This window comes from Argopecten irradians, chromosome 6, assembly GCF_041381155.1.
Source record: "Argopecten irradians isolate NY chromosome 6, Ai_NY, whole genome shotgun sequence".
Classification (NCBI taxonomy): Eukaryota; Metazoa; Mollusca; class Bivalvia; order Pectinida; family Pectinidae; genus Argopecten; species Argopecten irradians.
Window position 1 is genome coordinate 18,181,623 of NC_091139.1, and position 27,071 is coordinate 18,208,693.

The 27,071-nt window shown below is 35.5% G+C and overlaps 1 protein-coding gene across 3 annotated transcripts in view; it reads right to left on the minus strand.

Annotated features, from left to right (window-relative positions):
• LOC138325211 (serine/threonine-protein kinase par-1-like) overlaps window positions 1-27,071 on the minus strand; it is a 142,788-nt gene that overhangs the window by 7,176 nt on the left and 108,541 nt on the right. The window contains exons 4-15 of one of the 3 annotated variants that reach the window (XM_069270703.1): window positions 23,078-23,136; window positions 20,036-20,165; window positions 18,766-18,911; window positions 17,867-18,021; window positions 15,330-15,365; window positions 13,337-13,466; window positions 12,795-12,926; window positions 12,281-12,486; window positions 10,343-11,883; window positions 7,634-7,761; window positions 6,819-6,952; window positions 3,011-3,057 (exon numbers count right to left, since the gene is read on the minus strand). In XM_069270703.1, the coding sequence (XP_069126804.1) occupies window positions 3,040-3,057; window positions 6,819-6,952; window positions 7,634-7,761; window positions 10,343-11,883; window positions 12,281-12,486; window positions 12,795-12,926; window positions 13,337-13,466; window positions 15,330-15,365; window positions 17,867-18,021; window positions 18,766-18,911; window positions 20,036-20,165; window positions 23,078-23,136 (2,815 nt within the window). In that variant the 3' untranslated portion in view covers window positions 3,011-3,039. The remainder of the gene's footprint in view (window positions 1-3,010; window positions 3,058-6,818; window positions 6,953-7,633; window positions 7,762-10,342; window positions 11,884-12,280; window positions 12,487-12,794; window positions 12,927-13,336; window positions 13,467-15,329; window positions 15,366-17,866; window positions 18,022-18,765; window positions 18,912-20,035; window positions 20,166-23,077; window positions 23,137-27,071) is intronic. The other 2 variants (XM_069270701.1, XM_069270702.1) reach the window with 2 other exon arrangements.

Sequence of the window (27,071 nt, forward strand, 5' to 3'; positions counted from 1 at the left end):
TTGACCTCTTTGAAAGGTAAAACATTATGGTAAACATATCTATATGTACATCATCTCTAAATCTGACAGGTCTATGTGTTGTCAGTCATTAAATACAAGTATCTCTGTACTGGGTGTTTCCACCTTAGAAAGAAGGTGTAATAGACAGCTAGAAGGGGAGGTAACCCCCTAGTGAGAAGAAGAAAACACAAACACTGAAGAAGGACAGAAGGACTGAGAGAGAAACAACACTGACAGACTTGAGCCTTCCACCAGTTCCTGGAGTGTCGACATGCATGTGTGCTATTTGTAGAAAGGCATGCAATTAACAGATCAGAAATGATAATGGTTAGGTTTACCTGGTAATTTTTTTTTCAGTCTGAACTAACCAATGTACATTTATTTATCTTTTCTGAACAATTTTTTTTTAAAGGAACAGGTGCTGATATGTGTTGATCAAAAGAAAATAAAACAAAAAGCTAACACATATGTATACATTAATTTATGTTTGAAAAGGGGAGGGGGAGTTCTGCTTTTTAAAAAATGATCTTAGAAGCACTAATCTATTTCCATGAAATACCTTGTACCCTATCACACAAATATAAACAAGTGTCATCTTTGACTTTCAGCCTTGTAGGACATCTGTATATCACAGAGCATCTTCATGAGCAAAACCTTATTTTTGAACACCTTTCTAGCTTTCAGCTTTTGCAATCGTACTAAAACTTTATTATACCTGTTCACCTAGACTATATATTGTATGTAAAGCACGGTCCAATGCTTGCAGTTCCAATAAAATCCCCATCTCTTTATCCCTTCCCCCCACTTAAACAATGAATAAATCGCAAAATTTACTATTTTTGTTGTTATCCCTATACCTGCATGCAAAACATTACATACTATAAGCAGATAAGAATTCTGTAACAAACAAGTTCAACTTTCTACCAGGACAATAAAGGATCAAACGCACGGGCAAAGACAAATACACCAACAGAAAGAAAGATCTTTCTGTACAGCCCAAACAGTCCACCTGAGTTTCTTTAAAATATTTTATATTTATATATTATAGAAGAAGAGGTATTATCTGTTGTAAGCATAATGTGACTGGTGTGATACAATGTTTAGTGTCAATTACAAGGAGACATGACATTATTGTACTGCAGCCTCCCAAAACACACACTTACCATACAGAGCACTTTAATATACAGGGATAAATTATATACATATATATTACAGCTGTCCTTAAATGACCTAAGCTTAACTCATTCATCCCTGAAAATTCATAATGAACTCTTCCAGCTGTAGAATAAGAAAAATTGAAATGCATTTTCAGGGGTGAATAAGTCTTAAAGGGTTTATGGTGTGCCTGGGCTCCATAACGACAGATGAAAGATGATTGCAATCAGTTTAAGCAGAATTTGTCTACACGAACTTTAAAATTGTAAAGCTCACTATCATATGACATTCATACATTGACCATTCCTTGAATTCAAAAGATTTTAACAAAATAATATGCGGATTTCACAAGGTGCACAAAGTGCATGGATGAGAGAATGATAATATACTTATACTGGTGAGCTCTCTAGTGACAAACCTGTAACTAAACAGAAATCAAAAAGGTGTAAAAGGTTAATTAGGTTAGTACATGTTAATGGAGGTTAATGGTTTCTCATTCCAGCTGTCTACTTTCTCCTCAGTGTCCCTTTAGCATGGCTTCATGTGTGTCTGTGTCGCTATGGTACCCAGTCTCCTTGGTTACAATACAAAGTAACTAGTTACTATGGTGATGTTGTGCTTCATTGTTTCTACTTTGATACCATGGTTATTCTATAATGTTACTACTAACTCCTAATTGCACCCGTCCAGAATTACCATAGGTAATCTGATATGTAACCATGGTGATGGTATCCATGGTAATGTCCTCTCTACAGTCGATAGGGACAGGAGAAGCAGACACTAAGAGTGCGATCTACAATATCGTCCATAGAGTCAGCATACAACAGTTCTTGTGAAAGTGGCAGTGGTCTCAGCATTTCCTAATCTTGCTTTTACAACATAATTTTTCATTCAAACTTTTCTCTGCCATTGTTCTTATGCTGTTCTAACCTCAAACATCACTCCCGACACTAGAATAGCTGTTCTTTCCTCTAACAATCCTCCTGCCAGTGATTTGATGACTTTTTAATCATCTGTCACCTCTCAGATTTTGACATATATATATATTGACTCTTCATCCATATATCAAAGCTGTTCTAACCTCTATCTATACCGTTCCCATTTACAGTTGCAATTCAGCAGTTCAAATTCATGTCATATGTCAATGTAAACTCTTACATCATTATAATTAAAATTTATCTTCACTATAATGCTATATTATATTACCACAATGTAAGCATTTAGATCAAAATTGTAAAACTTTACAGTTTGGATTAATTTATTTAGATATACAGCCGTTACTTTGCATCCATACCATAGTCGTTTTATATTAGCAAACAAATGTGCAATATATCAAAAAATATTCTCAAACTTACTTATTTCACTCAACATTTCAAGGCAAAAATATTCTTGCAGACTAAGAAGTAAAAAAGAATTTTTTTTGTTTATATTAAAGGAAGAAAAACAGTAAAATATCTCAATATTTTGGAAAAGAGATTGTTTGAACTTTGAATTACATGCACATGGTACAAAATTGAATGAATATGATTGAAAGATGCCCCTAGTATATTGATAATAAATATCAGTCAAGGAATTTGAAGTTTTTTTCCCATGCATGATATATCCCTCAGACCGAGATAGTGTTAACCCTGAGGACAGAACAGCTTTATATTAAAGTACAAGCACCAAGGAAATTCAGAAATTGTTTGAGAGTAAATATTTAAAGAAACGAGGCTTACATGATACAGTTTAAACGATTTGTTGATTTAGAATGAGCATCATGCGCAGACCTGACTAACACCTGATGTCCATGGTCACTTTCACAAACAAGAGAGGAAATACAAAAGATGCAGTATAATAGAGTTGCAAGTTTTACCTCCATATTGTGTTACCATGGGAACGAGATCAGAAAGCCAGGGACTGCTGATTTAAATAAAGAAAACATGAAAATGATAGTGAAGATGTCCCTGTAATGATGTAGTTCTCCACTCATTGATATCATCCCATAATTACTTAGTTTTATTCAACTAATTAATTACCGTGTAGGATATTAATTTAAGCTAGTACCAGTGGTTACTTCCCCTTGATGTAGTCCTACACCACATTTTATTATTTCCCTTGAACAATAGTGATCTCCCTTGATTTTTAAATGCAGTTCTTTAAAACTTATCTTTCCTTCCTGTATTTGAACAGTACTAGTTACCTCCCTTAAATAATGAAGTCCTACACAAGTTGTTACCTCCCCTTGTATATGTTCGTGTAGATCCTCACAAATAGTTGCCTTCACTGACGCATTTCATCTGCTTCAAATGCTAAAATTCATTTCCCTTAATGCTGTACTTTACATTATAAGTTTTCTCCCTTTAATGATGTAGTTTTAAAGTACTAGTTTAGTTATCTCCTTTAGTTCTGTACCAAACAACTAGTTATCTCCCTTTACTGATGAAGATTGACACAACCTGCTAACTCTCCTCCATGATGAATCTATATACAAGGCTATTTATCTCCCCTTCATCTTGAAGTTATACGTAACTTATTATCTCCCCTGAATGTAGTTCTATTTAAGGGAACAACTGTTACCACATATTCCCAGACAATGTTCATTATGATGTCAAAATTATTTAAATGTTAGGAATATCAAATGATGAAAAATTAAATACAAACAAATTATTAAACAAAAGCAATAAATTTAATTCTCAAAATTAATGGAATTTTGAACAATAAATGAATGATTGTTGACTCTGTTGTTATCTTATATACATGTACTTGCAACATGAATCAAATATAGTAACATTGACTGGACTAATTGTGTATCTACATAGATAATCATAGGACAGAGAGAAGACTACTGGCCTACAATAGCAACAATACTACATGTCTACTCTAGGAACTGGTGTGTGGTGACTCCTTGGGTCAAGGTCAGGAGAAGGTAAAGGTTGAAGTTTGGTCAAGGTCAAGGGCCAAAGGTTAGAGTTGGTTTAAGGTCAGGGAATCATAAAACTGACAGGTCAGATGACATATCTAACATGGACACATCTGTACAAAATAGCACTACTTAATGGACGCCACAGACAGTTAATGGACAGACATAAATCTAACATTAAATTATGACAGTTACAAACAGTATGATATGTCCCATAGAAAATTTCACATTAAAATGATTTTCAAGGACACTGTATAAAAATATCAATCCAATGATACCACAAAATATCCTCAATAACTACACACAAACCAGTACCCACAACATTCTATAATAAAATGACCTTTTATCATATAAGTAGAGGTCTGTCAATGAAATGACAAATCTGTTTCATTAAAATTAGAAATTTATATATTTTGTAAAACATAAAAATGATATGCATGGCAATGAAACTAAAAATGTTCTACCAAAAGAAATGGTTTACAGCCAAAAGAAGCTTGCAATTTTTTTCTGTGAGCAGCACAAAACTTTGGCAATTAATAACCTGTCCCATAAGCACTGCACCATCACTGCTCAGCACCAACAATGGCATTCTTACAAGCAAAATTTAAATACTCATTCCGAAGTTGTAAAAATAGGAATTTGAAGATAACCAGGCAACTCACCTGTTTAATAGCTCCCAACTAAATTAATAAAACAGAAAGGCCACCTGGGCTGCAGTGGGGAGAAATGTCACACATCAGTGAGTCTTAGCAATGTCACACATCAGTGAGCCTTAACAACTTCACACGTCAGTGAGCCTTAGCAATGTCACACATCAGTGAGCCCTAACAATGTCACACATCAGTGAGCCCTAACAATGTCACACATCAGTGAGTCTTTGTAATGTCACAAAATAAGCGAGTCTAAGCAATGTCACACATCAGTGAGCCTTAACAATGTCACTCATCAGTGAGCCTTAGCAATGTCACACATCAGTGAGTCTGCGTAATTTCACACATCAGCGAGTCTAAGTAATGTCAAACATCAGCGAGTCTTAGTTTGTCACACATCAGTGAGCCTAATGACTGATTTGCAGCCTTTTTGATTCTAATCATATCATGTAGCCATTTTGATTCAAATCATATTGACTTTAATTAATATATTAAGCAATGAATAATTTTATTTATTATGTCATAACGCTATGTCCTACACATCAGTGAGCCTTAACAATGTCACACATCAGTGATCTTAGCAATGTCACACATCAATGAGTCTGAGTAATGTCACACGTCAGTGAGCCTTAACAATGTCACACATCAGTGAGCCTTAACAATGTTTCACATCAGTGATTCATAGCAATGTCACAAATCAGTGAGCATTAACAATGTCACACAACAGTGAGTCTTAGTAATGTCACACATCAGTGAGTCTTAACAATGTCACACATCAGTGAGTCTTAACAATGTCATGCATCAGTGAGTCTGAACAATGTCACGCATCATTTAATCTGAACAATGTCACACATCATTGCTTCATAGCATTGTTATACTTCAGTGAGTCTGAACAAAGTCATATATCAGTGGGTCTAAACAATGTCATTCTACAGTAAGTCTAAACATATAACATATCATTTAAGTCTCAATTTTAGTGAGCCTTGTCAATATCATACTTCATTAAGTCTAAACAAAGGCACACATCATCGAGGCTCTGGTCAAAAAGTATTGTAAAATGTTTCACTCCAAACAATTAAATCAATCGGTACCCTTTCAGTCGAAAGTAATGGACAATATCAAGCAAGCCAGATAATGTACCTGAAATCTGTTTATATATATATAAAGTAATGTTGTATTTTAAGAAATTTAGGGCTACATCCAGCTTTTAAATGTATTTAGTAAGATTATGTGTTTCTAAACGTTTCACATGAAAGATATTTCATGTTATGTGACCAAATTCTGACCAATCAATTGAGTGACCAGTATCATATCTATGTCACCTGTGTCCACTTTGAGCATATAGATGCAGGTATATTGAAGTCAATGGTTTTATGTGACATAGTTTTGGCCTAACACTTACGTCCTCTGTGGCCTAATTTTGACCAATCAGATACATATAAAAGAAAGTCTCTCCAGTCATATGACCAAACTTTGGCCAATCACAGTCCTTGGTATCAGGTTATGGAAGTGATGAGTGCTACATGTATATATAAAGCTGTACACCATGCAAATTGTGCATTTAATATTGACATTGCTAATGATTATTATTTTCATACCTTTTGAAAATTATCACAATTTATTTATCTTAATTTTATTACACAATCATAACTTGTTTTAGAATAAGTATATAAATGACAGCTCTAAGAATTTTGCTTATTTGCTTAAAAAAGGTCTAGAGATAGACCTCAGCCTTGGCAGAGTGTGAGTTTAACGAATGAAAAAGATGTGCAGAATATGTATTCTGTGTAAAGAGTTTGGCCAATAAATCAGTGTATTGTCAATGCCATCTATAAATCTGTGTCTTTATATTCTAACATAAAAATTATCCAAATTCTAATCTTTGTTGTTAATAAGAAATTGCAACATGTTTTGTGAAGTAAAAAAAATAAAAATAAATATATATAAATAAATAAAAAAATTATAAAGTAATAACAAAAATAAGTGTAATATTAAAGCACACTTAATGAACACTGTGTAGTTGTAAGGCCTAATTGGGTACTAGCGCATATAAACAACCATTGCTTGTATACACCTGACAGACGGGTCATGTGACTGATCATGTGACATACCTGCTGCTTCCGAGCCTTGACATCATTACCCGTTGACTCGCTTGCATTGGAGGTGTTGGTGCATTTGTTTTTTGGAATGGACTTGTTGTTGATTTTTGTACCTCGTAATATCAATTCATTAGTATCCTGTTCATCTGTCAAAAAAATACGTTTTAATCATTTCATCTCTGTATAAACTCAAAAAGTTGTCTATAATTGATATAAGTCTACTGCAGCAAAACAAACAGTATTACTCTACTTTATAATCATAATAATATCATAAAAACTTCATCACTTTTAATTTAGTACTTCAGGATTAGTAGATAGAGATCACAAAGAATTGACAGATCACCAGCTGTCAATCAAACCGCATGTGACTTTGTATTTTGTATGCTACGATGTTTGCTCCGACATTGAATAGAAACAGGTGCGTTTGTGAGCACGAGACGTGGCTTTATTGTACCTGGCGATCAGTCAATTGGCCAATCTGATCATGCACCAGGTGTAATATAGCCACACCTCGGGCCCGCAAACGCATGTGTAGGTATTCAATGTCAGAGCAAACATCATAACATACACAATGCAAAATGCAAAGTCACATGTAGTTTGATTTACAGCTGGCGATCCGTTAATAAGTTTCATAAGATCCATTTGCTTTTTGGGTCGAAACTTATAACCTTGTGACACTACATATTCATAGTTTTTGGCCTTAAAACAAAATCTTATCAAAGATTCAATTCAATGGAAAACTAAGAGCAAATGGACAGCTGTAGTGCCATGGCGGACATTGATGTTTTGGTATAAATAATTGTGGTTACCTGGCCTGATCAGCTTACCTCTGTCCATGGGATGGATTTTGGCTTTACTGACGGAGGAGGACTTATCTGTGACTTCGTCCACAACTCTGTCCACCCCTCCATCACTCCCTGAGCTGAGAAGTGGCTCTGAACATGACGGGTCTATCCTGTAACGGGAGTATCTCATCATCGTTAGTGTCTTGATTAATTACTTAATTAACAACTCAATTAACAATCAAACACACCAACAGACTCAACACAATCTTAGTGTTAGTCTAACAACACATCCAGGCAGGTATCCATGAATTTATGAAACTTCAGCCAAAATATTCCCATACTCATTTTTACAAGAATCACAACAGATTTATTGCCCATTGTTATATGCATAATACACTAATTATTCCGCATACATGCCACTAGTAATTGATAACTGAAAGTTTCATAAGCTTTCCTTATAAATCAAACTCTCGATAAAGCTATCCCTAAAAATGTAATTTATGTTGAAATAAATGCTTTATTTGTAGACATTGGGAATAAGAATATGAAAGATTACAAAAAAAAATGATAATATGATTTTTGTGTTTATTTTTGTGTATGAAATAACCAAAACTCGTTACGAAGCTGTATATAAAATATTCGTTTTGCTGACTGGTATAAGTAAGTACATGTGTTATACGCTATAATCCTAGGGATAATCTGTCTATAGACGTGAACCCAATAACCGAGGTCTTAATCTGTGGGAGTGTAAATCTAATTATACAAGGTCACATACTTAAATAAGTAACGAGAGTACTTATAATGTAAAAATCCATAAGGTCTAATAATGTTACATTGTTACAATAACCAGATACATACTGGTGACTTTTCTTATCATTTCTCAAACTTATCAAGAAAAACGATAGCTTTCAAGTTTTTAACCTTCATTCATTTTGCATCGATTATTTGTAAGTATCTGCAAAAAGTACAAAAAGTGACAATGATTCTAATAATCATCATAGAAAATCATATGGTTGATCAGAAACGTGAATATTAATAAGAGATTGAGAGACTAGGAAATTATCTTTTTATGAAAGTAACTCTGATCTATAGCCATAAAACCTCTCATGTATCAGACACAAGACACACTTTATAATTTATTTATAGCCATATAATCACACTGTCATCTCTGAATATTCCACTATACAAAATTATAAATACTTAGTTACTAAATCCTCATGTCAACCTCATTGATTGTCAATAATTGTATACCTGTTCAGTAATAGATGGCTATACTACAAACCTTTATAGACCAACAAGAGATTACCTTTATTAAAAGTTAGTTTGTTACAAACATATTATAAGAACCTTGACAGGATACATAATTGACTACAGTATACTACAGCCATGAATTCTTTGAGTCTTCCTCATTAACATGTTTCGTTGTGTATGTCTTCCATTTAAAACCAACAAATTTCAAGTACAAGAAAAATGTAATCAAATATATACATCTCAATAAAAAGACCTTAGCTTAGTAAAGTTCCATGAAGTAAAAGAAGTATAGAACTTAGAACTTATAATCATGACAGTGATAGCTACATGTGGTTACTAAGGTAGTTTATGTCTGGAAATAAGAAGAGCAATTATTTTAGAATTGTTCAAAGCAAATTTGAGTTGAAAGTCAAGGTAAATCCTTCAAACAAACTTAATTGCACTTCATGCTAACATGTTACAGACTCGATATCACTTTTCTGGGTCTCTTTATAAACCTTTTGCCCTTGAAAGAAGGTCAAGATCACTCAGTAGCCCTTTACGCCAGCATAATACAGTCCTAATATCAAGTCGCTGGGCTTCTTACCTAATAAGAAATTTTTTTAATCTTAGATTCATCTGTAAATTCCCTACCTGAATGTATGTTATACTCACCTGTAATATTCACCTGTAAATTCCCTCCCTGAATGTATATTATAACCACTTGTAATATTCCCTCCCTGAAAATTATAACAACTTGTAATATTCACCTGTAAATTCCCTACCTAATTGATATACCCACCTGTTATATTACCTGTAAATTCCTTACCTGATTTATACCCTCCTGTATATCTACTGTATTAACCTACCTGTCTATATACTACCTGTATATCTACCTGCTATATACCCTACCTGTATATCTACCTGTATATATACCCTACCTGTATATCTACCTGTATATATACCCTACCTGTATATACCCTACCTGTATATATACCCTACCTGTATATCTACCTGTATATATACCCTACCTGTATATCTACCTGTATATATACCTGTATATATACCTACCTATACCTGTATATATACCCTACCTGTATTTACTGTATATATACCCTACCTGATATCTACCTGTATACTACCTTATATCCCTACCTGTATATATACCCTACCTGTATATCTACCTGTATATATACCCTACCTGTATATCTACCTGTATATATACCCTACCTGTATATCTACCTGTATATATACCCTACCTGTATATCTACCTGTATATATACCCTACCTGTATATCTACCTGTATATATACCCTACCTGTATATCTACCTGTATATATACCCTACCTGTATATCTACCTGTATATATACCCTACCTGAATACCCTACCTGTATATCTACCTGTATATATACCCTACCTGTATATCTACCTGTATATCTACCCTACCTGTATATATACCCTACCTGTATATTTACCTGTATATATACCCTACCTGTATATCTACCTGTATATATACCCTACCTGAGCTCACTCTCTGTGATAGATGAGTTACACATTCCTCCGGTTTCTGTCTCTTTCACACACATATCTTTTCCATTGGAAGTTGAATTTTTAAACTTATTGGCTTTTAACTTGGCATTTTTCTTCTTATGGAGATGAAGTTTATAGGCAAAACATGGCATAGTAGGCGTATTTACAGAGCTGGAAGGAGTTGTGGCGCTCGACGTCGATTTCACATTAGGGGTGAAATCTATGTCTGTTGCTAATGCATCAAAGTCATCACTATGGAAGCTTTCTATCCGCGCGAGGGGCATCTGAAACATTTGTCTTGTGGGTGTGTTCGGCATAACAAGATTATAAAGTGACATGTTAGAACAACGTGTTGACACTGAACTGCGGCCATCCTCCAAATAGGCCTCTACATCCGGGCTATACTCCAGTGCATTCACCAGTTCACTGGATCGTCGATAATGCAAGCCCCGCGGCCCATTTTTTGTAGGAGGTACTCGAGCATCGTCCGTAGATAACTTGTCTTTGATTGATTCTTTGCGATCGCTATTACAGCACACTACACCACGATCGGTGATGTCCATAGAGGACGGCTCTGGGAGGTCCACCATTTTCGTGGCCCCCAGTAACTCCGTGGTGCTGTCCACCTGGTCCTCGTTTATTTCCGTGTCCAACGTAAACAGCTGTGTGACGCTGTTGCTTGCCTTGCTACAATCCGACACATTTAATTCACAACACTGAGCACATCGTATCCTTGGATTCTTATCCTCACTTGATTGCATAGATGAAGGTACCACACACGGTTCCAGCGAGCTTGCCGAAAGTGTCGTCCTTGAATCACACACACTACTAACTTTTGAAGTAACTATTTGTTTCCGGTCTTGTTTCGCAGACACTTTAGGTCGCACTATTGACTTTATATCTACTAATGCAATTCGGGCTTCGACAGAGTCAAGCCCATCCTCTGTTACACATTCTAGTTTGTCATTGGACGATATTTTGGCTTCAGCAGCGGATTTCTGCCCCGAATCTACAGCATCCAACGATATATCTGTGTTGCTGGGATCAATGAGAGCGTCCAACGAGCCAGCACAGCTGAGCAGTTCGGTGGTGGAACAGGGGTTAGAACTGTCTGAGTTATTCCGACACTTCTCTCTTGCATGCATAACAGGTCCATTAAGATTACAGAAAGAGGAACTTTTGTTGGCGGGGACATGGAGTGAAAAGGGAGATAAATGATAACAGCCCTTCACGCTGAGATCTTTGGGACGCTGGATAGGGAGGGGACGGGGTGGGTCTATCCGTATGGAGGGACTAAGCAGGGAGGTGGGGCTGTTGGGCTGGGAGCTACTGGAACCCTGTACATCTTTAAGACTGTTCGTACGACGGTTTCCTGGGCCATAAGAACTTGACCGCTTTTTACGCTGTGATGAACGTCGACTGAAGGAACGTCGGTTGAAGGCCATTTGCCCTGGTTGGCCTGGAGATAGGAGGTTAGGATTGCTGGGGTTATTGGGAATGGTATTGATGGTATCATTACTGTGGCTAGGATCCTAAAACAGAGAAAATCAAAGGGATTCAAAATATTTTTTTCTACACAAACGGCTCACCTAGATTAGAAAGTATTTAAAACTTCATTAAAATTCATTAAAAAATAAATATTGATTGACATATTTTAATTCTCATTGAATAACTTCAATATTAAGTCTGTGACTTCATTTGTCCATGAAGTCAAAATACTGAAGAGGCATACTAATGGTTTACTATTACTTATAAAATATGAATTGCAAACACAATAAGTTAATTACATTTTACAAATGCAACTTCTTTTCTGATTAAAGTTACCATCTTTCCAAATTCTGAAAATACCTGTTTTGATTTTGTAGCTTTTTTTTCATAATCACAACTCACAGAACCACATTGAAAATTTTGACAGACAAAATTAGTTACCGATGCTTGATTTGGAGACATTAGTCTATTGTATCGTAGGGATCTTCTTGGTTTTGATCGTTTCTTCTCGGGTCCTAGCCACGATGGAGCACTACACAGGGCCATGAAGTCGAAGCTGGCGCTGACCTTATGTGCTTCGTTAGGTTGTCCTTCTCCTGACTGCCCTGTTTTAGGTGACAACTCAGTGCCGTCTGCTTGGTGACCAACTTCAACAAAAAATTGCATATTGAACAAAACCACAAAGTGCATTGCAATCAGTATTAATTTTTCTTCCCTTTACATCAATCTTTGATCATCTTTACACAGTTGGGTAGATTTGGTAATAAGTTGATCTTGATCATATCAGAAATATCTTTCTGTCATATACCGGTACACAAATTTTGATTACAATTACAGGAGCAATTATAATAGCTGCTACCAAAATAAAAGTCCAGTCAAGATTTGTGAATTCTCTGTTCACAATTTCTCCCTTCTTTATCTTTGTGTTTTAATATTGTATATCAAATTGTGTTACCATGGTTGGCTCTCGAGGTTCCTCCACTCTCCAAATCTGCTGCTCTCTGCTGCATAGTCTTCCGCTTGTGTTTTTTGGTTTTAATGTCCAGCTTCCTCTCTGGTTGTGTAGTGTAGTCAATCTCAAACAAACCTACAACCAAAGGTAAGTCATCCAAATCAAGTTTGCATACTTGAAACATACACCAGTCCGTGTATGGAGCCGCGGTGATGGAGTGGTAAGACGTCCCAACATATATTACCACAAGCCTTCCTCCACTGGGTCACAATTTTGAATCCCTTGTAGGGCAGGCACAAGGTACTGACCAAAGGTCGGTGATTTTTTCCACCGCCTACACCTGACATGCCCTTAAATTGCTCTGGCAGTTAAATTAGGATGTAAGCAAAAGTCGTCAAATCAAAAAAATCACTAATTGATCGCAAACCGATTAATCCTTGGTTAATGACAAATTCAGATTAATTACTTGTATTCATTATCTATCACCAACCTTTAATTATTAACTGATTACTGATCTAATATAGATCTACATCTTACTAACTTACCTTTCTCAGACCGTTTATTGTCCATGATCATATTAAACATGGCGGACAGATCATCACATTTACACTCGTGTACCGTCTTCTCTACCTGATCTTTCTTCATACTCAACATGTCGGACAGCTCATCCATCACCTGTAAATACAGGTGCTAACGAGAATTACCTCGTAGTTAAAAATCATCATACAATACCAAAAACTCACAAAACAAAGTTAGCAGTATAAAGCTTAGTACTAAGGGTACAATATGAAAACTCAACATTATACTGATTCTAACTATAGTTTTATAAAAGATAGTTTATATGTACTTTACTCCACTCCCATCTTACTTACTAACATGGAATAAGCTTTGTAGCCAATTGTCAACGTTCCAATTTGAATTCCACACGCAAGACCTTAGCTCTATCAAGGAACACTTATTGAAATTTAGAAATGCTATACAGGGACTTAATTTAATTAATTACACATAAATTTGAGTGTCAACTATTGACCTTTCTACCTGAAAAATAATCTCAAACAAGTTTTTTTGGTAGGAAAGTGCTGCAAGAACACTTAGTTTGATCTTTTAATAGGAACTTGAGAAATATGGCACCAAACCCTATATACAAACAACGTTCGCCAAAAGATATCCCATATTTGCATATTTACAGAGTTATCTGCCCTTGCAGGTAGTTATTGATTGCTACATAGGCAACATAAAGTGTAAACCTTGACAAATCTCCATGGATCGTTCACACATCTGAATTGAAAACTTTGCCTTCATCATATGGTAGCTAAGGTAAAGGCTACTTGTACATCAATCTATTTGTCTTTGTAAATTATTACATCTTCCATTTTACATATTAATTATGTTAAAAAGTTATACAGCAACAACTCTTAGATAGCATCTCACATATTAAAGATGCTCCACCGCCAGCAGAGCATAAATGATATTCATCATTTGAACAATAATTGGTGTTAATCGTGTATATATATGTTTAATTAACACAAAAAATAATATAAAATAATTTATTTTGCCTTTGGTGCATGTGCAATCATTACTTCATTCCATATAGGATATAGTGCCACGGAATTTTTTCGGGATGCAATTAATTATTTTTCATATTTTTAACTTGAAGTAAAATTAGAAGCTCAAACTTTTCAACAGTGGTAATGGTGTTAAGTAAGTAACTTTTGTAACTGAAGAAAAATACTAAATCGTCTACTCCTGTTTTTGATAGTGAAAAAATACCATGTGTCAGCGGTGGAGCATCTTTAAGAGTTATCTCCCTTATCATGTTGTACAATGTCTGCCCTGCCGTTTCATTGCTGATTTCAAAAAGAATGCTACATTTCAGAGGGAGTTATAATGATGTTTTACAACATATAATACATATTTTGTTACAATATGAAGCGATGAATGCATGAGTAACAGAAATGGATAAGACAATATATCAAGTACAGATATATATATTATATATACACAGACAGCATCCAGCACAATAAAGTGGAGAGTTGAGTGCTAGGGAAGTACATGTACATGTTGCTTATATACAGTAGTGAAGGGACAACAAATGGCATTATCTGTATATAAACTGAAATCAAAAACAGACATCCAGGTCAGTCAAAAGTTACATCATAGTCATTTGAAAAATCATTTCAGTTACCAGAAATGAGCTTTACATGCTGTAAAAGGCAATAAAAGATATCAAAGCTGCAAGTCTGAAAGATAAATAGAAGGTACTTTTCTCCAGAAAAGCTGTTTGGCTTTTTCTTGTCTTTTAGACAGGATAATTAAGAAATATATGCTTCTAAACATTTTGCAGGCATAACAATTACGTAGTGTCGTTTGTGTGCCCATTCCATAACATACGAAGGATGAAGGAGTAAATACACAGAGGAATAAATGCAGGTCGCTCAAAATGGACGCCGTCAACAAACACAAGACAGCCATCAGATGTGGATGCACGATGAAGGTTTGTGAGAGAGGACATTCAACAAAATAAACCTGTTTTATTACCTCCTGTTCTAACTCATCATCACTCTGAGGCGTGGCCTAATAAAGTGATTAACACACAAGGGCAGGGTTACCATGGTAACAGTACTACAAAGGAATCTTGGTAACAGCACACACCACAACCATCAAACATGTGTCAATATTAAGATCAAAAGCAAAAAAAAAAATTTAAAGCAATATAACTGTTGAATCAAATTTGACATACTATTATAAGCTCTTATTTTTGTGACTAAATGCTGGATTGCTAACAGGGGTGTCCTTGTCAAAGGTCAGGAGTCGATGCTGAAAGGTCAGGGGTTAATCAATGATGGTCTAATGTATTTTTTTAAATAATAATTATGGCACCATGATTAAAAACAAGTAAAGAAATGTAGGATATTAACTTGAATTAAAACTGGGAGGGAAATTCACCTTTGTATAAAAATCAAGTGTTTCATCTGATACATAATGAATAAACAAAAACATATAAAATATCCCTAACACTTCACAACTAATAAAAGGAATAAAAGGAAAATTATAAAAAAAAAAAGATAAAAATATAAAATAAAGGAAAATTCTACTTAAAGAAGAATGTTTTAGGGAGAAACAAAAGCTGATGTGTAGCTAATTTTGGCTGAAGGTGAGGGTGGAAATCTTACTGTTTTTGAGTGTGGTGGTCGGGAAGGAAGGGCAGGACCATGTTTTACACAACCCAATGTTTGTGATCGATTCATTCGGCCTGCAGCTAACTGGCCAGGTGATGTCTGGGAAATTGATACATATTATATTATATATAAAATCTGATGTCTGGGAAATTGATACATATTTCACATATAGAATCTAATATTTATAGGTTTACATCTGTTCAAGCATGCAAATTGAGCAGGGTCAGTTTTCGGATTGTCACTTCTCCCATTCCCCACCCCCAATTAAATTGGGTACTTAGGAGTAAGTATTGTAGAATATATGTGCAGATAAATTTCCTAACAAAAAATGGTTTTGTATAGATAAATATAAATTAAAGGTTGAAAGCCAATATCACAAATCAAATCCAGTAATTTGCAGTGTTAAATAAATTTGTTTTAGTTGCGATTCATAGTAGTAAATCAGATAGTTCAAAGTTTTATCCTGTCTTCACGAAGTTTGAGGTTCAACTCACAACCAGATAGAAAACAGAGAAACACATAAAATAATGATATAAAACACCATTATTATATAATATGTGTATAGGTGGGCATGGGTGGGAACAGATATATGACATTTACACACAAAGTGATTATGTGAAACATATGTAATTATCATAATGTGTGTAGGAAGGAGGAGCCAAGATTACAAAAAAGTACACATAAAGTGATGATGTAAAACCCCATTATTGAGATATGGTTGTAAGTGGGAGGAGCCAAGATTACAAAAGGTACACATAAAGTGATGATGTAAAACCCTATTATTGAGATACATTGCCCCCTGTATGTGGATAAAGGGCATCTGTAAGCTCCCTTCATTGGTCCCTGTATGTGGATAAAAGGCACCTGTAAGCTCCCTTAATTGGCCCCTGTGGCAGATAAATATTCATAGCGCCCTACTACGGGTGCTATGAATATTTATCTGCCACCCAGATTGCATTTATATCCCCAATAAATGCAATCTAACAATCCTTTAATTGTTATATTTACATTTTACTTTCTAGTTCAAAGTAAAACGTAATTTAGATGCGAGTGAACATTTGAATTTCACGCTTAAGTTCAATGTGATAAACAATAGTCCCTATGAAAAATTGAAAAGATAACAAAATTTCAATGTTTTTTCAATAGCTTTTCAGTCTACTTTCAATTATCCAGACATTTAAAAAGATTTTTTCATTAGTTTCATATCCAAAATGGTTCATTCAACTACAATGTCAATTTTCCCGCGCAGACTAACATGGTGTCAGTAAACAAGACTCACAATCATTTATGTAGAAATTACTACACCAAGTCTATTCTGCATTTATTGGCTCATAATGCTAACCCTGTAAGCTCCCTTCATTGGCCCCTGTATGTGGATAAAGGGCACCTGTAAGCTCCCTCCCCATATAGATGACAGTGCATGGTGATACAAGCCGGTGCAGACTATATTACACAAGCTGAAGCCTGGTGATTATACTGATTTATATAACTTGATGATCTCTTAACAAAATCTCATCCTGCAAATTTTATCTATACATGCAAATATAAAATATTTGATATCGTTTTTTCTTTAATGTCACAGGTAACACACAAAAAAAGTAGAAATTAGGATATATCAAATTGATTTCCAATATTAACTGATAATGATCAGTAATTATGTTTTAAATATGTTTTTTTTTTTACTTTAAATCTTTTTAAATGTACCTATTAGTGACAATTTTGACAGGGCTGTCAGAATTACTGTCAAAAGGAATAGTAAGAGTTATCTCTCTTAGAACTGGTGTAATCAAATGGAGTTACTACAAAGACTCTCTGGCTGGTATGATGAAAATAGATTGAACCTAATAAATTGTGTATCACTTTGATGCCCCAGTCCCAGAATAAAGCCTTCCTTACCTTGGCTTTCATGCCCTTGTCCCTGGGAAATGCATGGAAAACATAGAAAGGCATCTTCTCATTGTGTGTAACCCAGGGGTGCTTCTCGATCTCAACAACAGGGAGGCGCAGATCCGGATTAGGCTCCAGGATCTTCTTTAGAATGTCTTTACATTCTGCAAGGTAATGTATATTGTAAAAAGTCTTTATTTTTCAAAACATATACACATCACAAATATCCAATTCCTTAAAAAAAACCTATCCCTCTAACGCTTCCTCCCCCTCCCTCTCCTAAAGCTACAATTGTAGGTACCTAACCTATACGTTTCTGACCTGCTTCCAAAATGTCCCGAATAGTACCTGTCCATCCCATTCACCTCTTCCTCATCCTAACACCATCACTTTTTCCACGAGGTGCCTGCTATCTGTCTGAACACTAATTTGCATAACAATTTCTCTCCTCTTCATACTAGAACACTTCTTGCTCCTTTTCCATACCAGCTCCCTTCAGCCCCCAGCCCCTGATCAGCGTAGAGAAGGTTCAGGTATAGCTACCACTGGTGATATGAGCCATCTCTCTGTTGTGCTGGTCTGTCAGCTCTTGCGTCACTGACCCTTTTCTATATCTACTCCCTTTAGCCCCCTGATCAGGATGAAGAGGGGTACCTACCACTACTGACTATTGATATGAGCCATCGCTGGGTTAAGTGTTGGTCTGTCAGCCCTTACCACCCTGACTTTTTTCTACATTTACTCCCTTTAGCCCTCTGATCAGGATGAAGAGGGGTACATACCACTACTGACTATTGATATGAGCCATCTCTGGGTTAATTGTGTTGGTCTGTCAGCCCTTACCACCCTGACTTTTTTCTATATTTACTCCCTTTAGCCCCCTGATTAGGATGAAGAGGGATACCTACCACTGGTGATATGAGCCATCTCTCTATTGTGCTGTTCCGTCAGCCCTTTCTCTATCTGCTGTAGCAGTTTCTCCCTGCGGTACTGGTCCGTATAAGGTGTTGTGAAAGGAAGCTTGCCAACCACTATTGCATATAGAACGATTCCTCTGTAACAGCAAAATTCAGAGGGTGAAAAACAAAATGAAAAATATTGTTCTTTTTTATTTCATTTTGGCTTTAACCTTCAAGTGGCCTATATTTTTTTTAGTGAGAATAATTGTTGAAACAGAAAATGCTTGTTCTTCTGGTGCACTGAATGGCTCCAGGATCAAGAAAGAAATTTTCACAGAAGTTTTGGCTTAGTCAATCAAAATTGACACATTTTTTTCATATGACATCTATACATGATTGGTTAATATCAGGCAATAGTTTAACTAAAGGTTTAGAATAAGATACTGTACAATAGTCTCTATTCAAAGATTCTTGGATTCTTTGATCAAATGTGTACTTAGTTTGTTTGAAAACATAAATGTAATTTTGAATGAGGCTTTCATTATCATATCATAAATGAATTCCTTATTATCTGAAAACCATACTTGAACACAGTCAGAAAATTCTAGCACCATATCTGACCAAAAATGTAAATGATTGTACCATATCCAAATAATTTCTCAGACTAATTTCCTAACTATTTGCAAATTTAATGATAGATTCCTATCTCTGATCATTCATGCTTGAACTCATATTCCCCTGTATTTCCATAATTAACCTCTCCACTTTTTAAGCATTGATATCACTATTTTTTAACTTTATCGTGGTATGGAAGAAATTTTGTTTGCAAACTGTGTGAATCCATGTCAGTGTAGCGGATTCTCACATAAGTTTGCAAACAAGATTTATTTCATAACCTGATGAAGTTAAAAAATAGTTACATCAATGGTTATAATTAATTTTTTCAGACTATTTGATAACATTAAACACATTTAAAAATACGATTCCATTGACTTTCCAATGGATTTTTTTTTTCTAAATGAATGCGCAATGTCGACGTCACTATTGTGACATCATGATAATGTCGAGTTTTCGTGCCATTCTCGGATTTTTTCCCCCATAGTATATGAAGAAAAAGTATCTGCCAATCAGAGAGTTTGATTTGGTATGACAACCAATAAAAATTAATTATTAGGATATGAAGAGTCCAATAGTGTTTTCTGGGGAGTGGATAGCTGTAAAACCAATAACTTACCCAGGTTTACAACCTTGGTGTGACATGACAGTTTCGACTACTTACATACTCCAGATGTCAATCTCAGGTCCATATCTTCCTCCTTTTGTGAAGAGTTCAGGTGCTGCATACTCTAAAGAACCACAGTGTGTCTTCATAAGCTCGTTGGGGTTAAAGGTGTTACTAAGGCCAAAATCTGTAAGGATAAAATCATATGACTAAGGTCAAAAATCTACAAAATCATCAGTTTATGTTTTAATTTCACTTACAAGGTCAAAATCTGTACCGACAAATCATTTGTTTAATATTTCAATTTCACTAAGGCCAAAATCTGTATAGACAAATTCTGTTTAATGTTTCAACTTCAGAAAGGCCAAAATTTGGTAAAAACTTAAAGCATCTAGACAGGATAGGGAGTTTAAACATGAATCAAAATGATAGCAAATTATCTAATGTGTATATGAATCCACGATCAGTAAGAGTACTTTACTGTAAATTGATGTACCTGATACACAAAAATAAAATGTTTTACAGTCAAAATAAAACTTTTTAAAATTATTGATACTTAACAAAAAGATCAAATTGAAAATACATTAAATAACAAAAATGAATTAAATCATTCTATACTGCATCAGATGCAAATAAAAATAATTGTTCATTAAATCTGAATATTTTTTACAATCTGTATGTCTCTACTAGCTAGAGTTACTTCCCTTGGACTGTAAACCTGCCAAGATAATGCAGTAGAAAGAGGATTGTCAGGTTTAATTGTTGATTCCTTATCAGATTCTAATTATCTGACTGTCCAGAAATGTCACGCTTAGTCAATTTGTACTGCTGAGTGGACATGATATATGAGGAGTTAATTACAGAGTGTCTCTGAAGTGACCGGTAGTCTGGAGGTCAGTCTGTATTCCACATCAGCTTCAGCCACTGCAACCCTAATTAAACTGTAGTTGTTGGTCAGTTGGAATAGCCCCATTTATCACTGACCATCAAACTCCTTGTCCTGAGAGGTCAGTTATGGGGCATAGTCACTGACCTAAACTCTCACCCAACTATAATTTCCTTTCCTCAGACTGGACACCTGTTTAAACAATTCCTAACCTTATGTATCTCATAATCACTGAATCAACTGCAATCCTGAGGTTTATTTCATTACAAACATAAATTACTATATTGTAAATGTATTTATGAAATCCATTCCCTTCCAACTTCTTTTGAATTCACCTCAATTGTCCTAAAGACCATCCCTATAGCCAATGTTTGTAACTAATTCAGTTTTGGCTCTTTCAATCTCAAATAAAGGCATCGCTAGATTGACACTATATAATGAATAATATTGTTGGATCGTCATTGTAGAATTTACTGTATTGAAATTTTGGTTCTATATAGCCATAAAACTTTTGATATCGTCCTGACATCATACAATTGTTTTATGCATATGAATGCCAGCTGTATCACCCCTTGAAATGTCTCATTACCCTCATTGGTTCCTTTCCTCCTTTTATCTTTGTTTCCTCTCTTCCTATTCCACCCCTTCAAGGCCTATCCTCAATCCCTCACGTCCCCTCCATCTATCCCTATACTGTCCCTATGTCCTTGGCACCTTCCATCTCTCTCCCTTTCTTTCTCTATCCCTTTCCTACTATCTCCAATTCTCTCCTCTTCTCATCATCCTTATCCTACTGTCTCCAATTTTCTCTCTCCTCTCTCCACATCCTTATCTCCTCCATCCAATTCCTCCCCTCCTCTCTCCATCCTTATCTCCCATTTTGCCCTCTCCTCTCTCCATCCTTATCTCCCATTTTCCCATCTCCTCTCTCCATCTTTAATCCCATTTTCCACTCTCCCCTCTTCATCCTTCTCTCCTTCCTCTCCTCCTTCTCTTTTCCTTCCTTATCCTACTTTCTTCCATTCCTCCCCTCCTCTCTCCATCCATCCTTATATCCTTCTATCTCATTTCTCCCATCCTCTCTTCATATTTCTCTGGCATTTCTCTCCTTCTTGCTCCATCCTTCTCTCCTATTCCTCCCCTCCTCTCTCCATCCATCTCTTCTCCCTATTCCTCCCTTTCCCTCACTCCATCCTTATCCTACTTTCTCCCATTCCTCTCCTTCTCTCACCATTTCTTATCTCCCATTTTCCCCCTCTCCTCTCTTATCTCCCATTTTCCCTCCATCCTTATCTATCATTTTTCTCATCTCTCTCCATCCTTCAATCCAATTTCTCTCTTCATCTCTCCATCCTTCTCTCCTATTCCTCTCCTCCATTCTCCATCCTTATCCTACTTTCTTCCATTTCTCTCCTCCTCTCTCTATCCTTATCCATTCCTCTCCTCCTCCTCCTTGTAACACTCCTTGACCTGGTTCCATTCCCCACATTTCCTCTTTTCAGATCAATATTTGTCCCCCAAGTCTCATTCCGAGTGAGAGATAAGCTTGATCACTGTGCGATGAATGCTTTATTGCGATATCTATAATCATTGGACATTATTACCATATCAAGCACCACTGACATTGGGTTATAAGACAGACAATAAACGTCCATTATCCCAGACGCAATATAACACAGACACAACAAGCATATGCAGAACAATCCTAGGAAATCCTGACAATACCTTTTATACATACAAAAGAAAATGCCATAAGGCCGTATGGACGGTATCTGTTGTAGTGCAAGGATATCAGGTCATATTGATATCCAATGTGAGCTGATCAACTCTCCACCAATTATCATTCAAATTTGGCTTGATAACTTTTGTCTTTGCAACACGCTTGATTCCCAAGTTTCGAACTAGGGGGAGATAATCTAGTATTAGTACTCTGCTGAGGAAATCGTACCAACAACCGCGGGTTTGATGGCCAGTCTAGTGCGCTGGAGCTGCGTGGTTATGATGGTGTCTTCCAAGCTCTTCTTTAGTTATACTTACTTCATCATAGAATAGCTTATTAATTGACTTTTTAGTGTTATTTCATTGAATTGTAAAAAAAAAAAAAGCTGAATCATCTGATCATCGCTGAAGATAATTACTTATTATCACCGATGAAGATATCGATTAGCTTTGAATCTCGTGTAGAGGTCTGTATTTGACTATACAATACTTACCTACAATTTTGATGTTTTTCTTCTTTTCGTCTAGCATAATGTTTTCCATTTTCAAATCTCTGGAAAGACAAAAATTACAACATGTCAAACATTTTTTGAGACACAAGAATGTATGCTTGCTTTTTATTGTATTTACAGGCCATATCAACTTTGTCTTGGTGAGCTTGACCATTTACCAACAAAGATTCAGAATTCAATGTCAGAAAAACAAGTCAAGGTTAAGATAACACCTTTCCAGTGTAATTCAGTCAATTTTACCTGTGTAATCTGACATTTCTGTATTAATACCACTATGCTATCCCTCTGTCTAATTCAACCAATTTTACTGTGTTATCTGACATTTCTGTATTAATACCTGTTTTAATTACCTTGTGTTATCTACATTTCTGTATTAATACCTTCTATCCTCTGTAATTCAACAATTACCTGTGTATCTGACATTTCTGTATTAATACCTGCTACTATCCCTCTGTCTAATTCAACCAATTTTACCTGTGTTATCTGACATTTCTGTATTAATACCTGTTTTAACTGTCCCTCTGTCTAATTTAGTCATCTACCTGTGTTATCCGACATTTCTGTATTAATACCTGTTTTTACTGTCCATCTATGTAATTCAATCAATGTACCTGTGTTATCTGACATTTCTGTTTTAAAACCTGCCTGAAATTTACCTCTGTCTAATTCAGTCAATCATTATCACTCTGTCCTTTCGCCTGCATTCGTTCTCCACAATCAAACCCAATATTCACACATCAACATTTGATTCAAATTAAGCTCAAGATTTAAGACTGATACACAATGAACTCCATTTCCTGAAGGAGTTTGGAAGGATTTAGAAACAAGATAACACAGATGTCATAACATTATTTATATCATCAAAAATATATTCCTTAGAACATTTAGTTCCGATATCAAAACACAACAAACACGAAATTGGCTCAATTTTGTTTTATAAATCATCGTTAACATGATCCGGTTATTGCTGACATAAGTTTGTGACAGACATGACGTGTAGGACAAAGATTAAAGGTTAAGTCCCGGGATCACCCTCAACCCACATCTATAGGCCTTGTGGTGCCGTATTCTAGTCCACAAATTCTATAGATTCCAAATCTACCAACTGCCTGACTAGCTTTTGATGACAGGTTTTTGATACCCAGTTACATCTAGGATATTTTACTAATTTCCTTCAGCAATCAAATGGAAATGACTCAATCAGATTGAGATAAAAATCAAAGTGGTGATAGGATTAGAGCAGCCGGAGTTGTTCCCGGAGGATCTCACAGAGTGCAGTTGCTGGGTGTCTGTGAGTTTGTGTTTACACTGTGTATCTGCCGGCCCCAATAGGGGACAGCCTAGTTCTATAGACAAAGATAGGTATAAGATAAGTATACAACAAATCAACAAAAGGGGCTAGTATTCCCATGATAAACCATACTTAATGGCCTTCTAATAATGAGATAGGGTCTGTGGACGGGAGAGTATGGTCTGGGATACAGAATAACTGATAACATTTACTGGGGCTCGACTCTAACCAAACAATACAGGAATCCTCTGTATACAAGGAGCTTGGATCTATACGGATCTACAGGGATCTATTCCGATAAACAAGCAAATTAATCACTACTAGCTATCACTCAAGCAGTTTCCTGCTTCTTCACGTTTGACAAAAATGATACATTATAGATTGATAAGATGTGTGAAAATATACTTAAGCTGCTTAAGAGTGGAGTTGTTTCCCTTACACCAGTACACCGATGACAGATACCAGGACCAGTTACCTCCCCTTGACCAGGCACGACATACCTTTTGGCCTAGATATTAATAGTTAAGCCATTAAAAAGATAATGACCTCAATGATCTTATGGTGAGTAGAGAGACGCCCTGAAGCGGTCATCTTTCTAAAACTGACCAATTAATGGACCTAGTAGGTCAGTAACACCACTGATGAATAAATTACATTCCTATATAAACTATTTACTCTCCCCGATATCAATTAAAAAAAAGTCCTTGACCATTATAATGTATTATTGTGGTTTTTTTTTCCTTTGGTTGAATCTGTGTACAGATCTTTACAAAGCAAGAGGTTAATATTTTAATCATTTACCAGACGACTGCCCTTAGATAACATCTCTATGTGGCTTGTATCTCCAATGACCATTTGTTTGTTATTTTGTTAAAAATATCCTTTTTGACCTTGTGAGATAGACAAGTATTTTTTTCCCTGGTCAGTTTTGGCCTTCATGTCCTCCTGGTGACATCGGACTATCATAGAACGTTGATCCTTTAAACTTTTAGAAATACACATGAAAAGGAAAAGTCAATGTATGAAATATTTGTGTATATATAAACCTACAGGTGTCCAGATAACACCATTAAGTCCCTGACCACTGGTCAACCAAAATACCTTTCCTAATGATAGGGTATGGGGTTACAATCCTCTATACATCAAAGATCCGGCAGCAAAATTAATGTTCTCATCCGCTCCTTCCCCATTGTTGAACGGCCTTATGAATTGAAAAGCATGCGAATATACTGACTTATCTCTGGCTATATATTTAATAAGGTCTCCGACTGTGGAATCTGTGAATGATCTGAATCTCACCTGGATTACAGTCTACCCCTTATAACCTTAATATAAGTTCTTAACAAGTATAGCCGTCAAAATACCGTTCCTGAATTATTTTTTGTGTAATTTTACAGCTAATGCTTTGATAAAATTAATTCTATACATGAGTTATTGTTATTGTTATCTGTAAAACCTTGGGATAGAGTACTTAAATCTCTGAATTACAACTGATACATAAACTGATGATAGGACACATACAGGCTCACTTTTAATTGTCAAAATGTCATCGTAGTATACATTTAATACATATATATAGTATATCAGACCAACCCTAATGTATATATATATATATATAGGCGATTGATAATCAATTTTGTTTTTATTGATTTCTATCAATTTTGTTTTTATTAATTTCTGAAGTTAAACATTTTTCTCAGGATGAAGCCAGCTCTAATTAACAGAGAATTATAAAGCATACCTCATGTTTGAAGTATTTGGAATATATCCTTCAAGTTAATTGAAATATGAAAATACTTCCTGAAGGAATCTAAAACCATCCATCACATCAGAAGAAAACAAAATATCCTTTAATTTTTATTGGAACATCAAATCATTCTTTAGCATTAATAGATAAATAAATCTCCTTTCATTTAAGAGAAATCTTAAAAAATCTTTCAACAAAATAAAAAATAAATTAAGTAACTTCCCAAAGCCTTGAAGGTTGTGCTAGAATCTATTGACTTGCTTTGGTGTAAAGGTCGGTATAGATGATTGAGAGAATCTAACATATGTTAGATAGAGTTCAATCATAAACTGGACATCAACATTTCCCTATCCATAATAAAACTTATCCCTCAGCCATGACCAGGAATATCTGACCCATCTTTGACGGTTCAGTTGTTAATCAGGATTAATTTGAATGGATGATAAAATTATAATTTTGTGGTGTTTGACTGCTTTACTGGCTCAGTGGTACTAGAGGGGACCACACGATGACCCTAGCTTGACCGGCTAGAGACCTCCGTTTCTGACCACTGAACAAGATCATCTGGACAGAGGAGAGAAATAGGTTAGCAGCCCTGTGTGAATCAGGACAAAATCACTGGTTTTTCAGACGGTTTATTTTGATTTATTCACAGACCGATATAGTCCCAGAAATCAATTAGCAATACAAAACGAGCCCATGTCCTATTCTGCTGCGGAGATTCATTCCCGGCCCTATTGTTGTGGTGGTTCAGCGTGATTATTTATGAAAAATTTACCTGTAATGTTTAATGTTCAGATGAAAGAAAAAGTGATGGATTATTTCCTGTCTCTGATCTATATTTAGCGGCGATGTAATATATACCTTTATCAGGTGACCCTACCTGTACAGGTGTTGATAAATAAAAATCCTCTTACATAATTCACCATTTAGTCTCA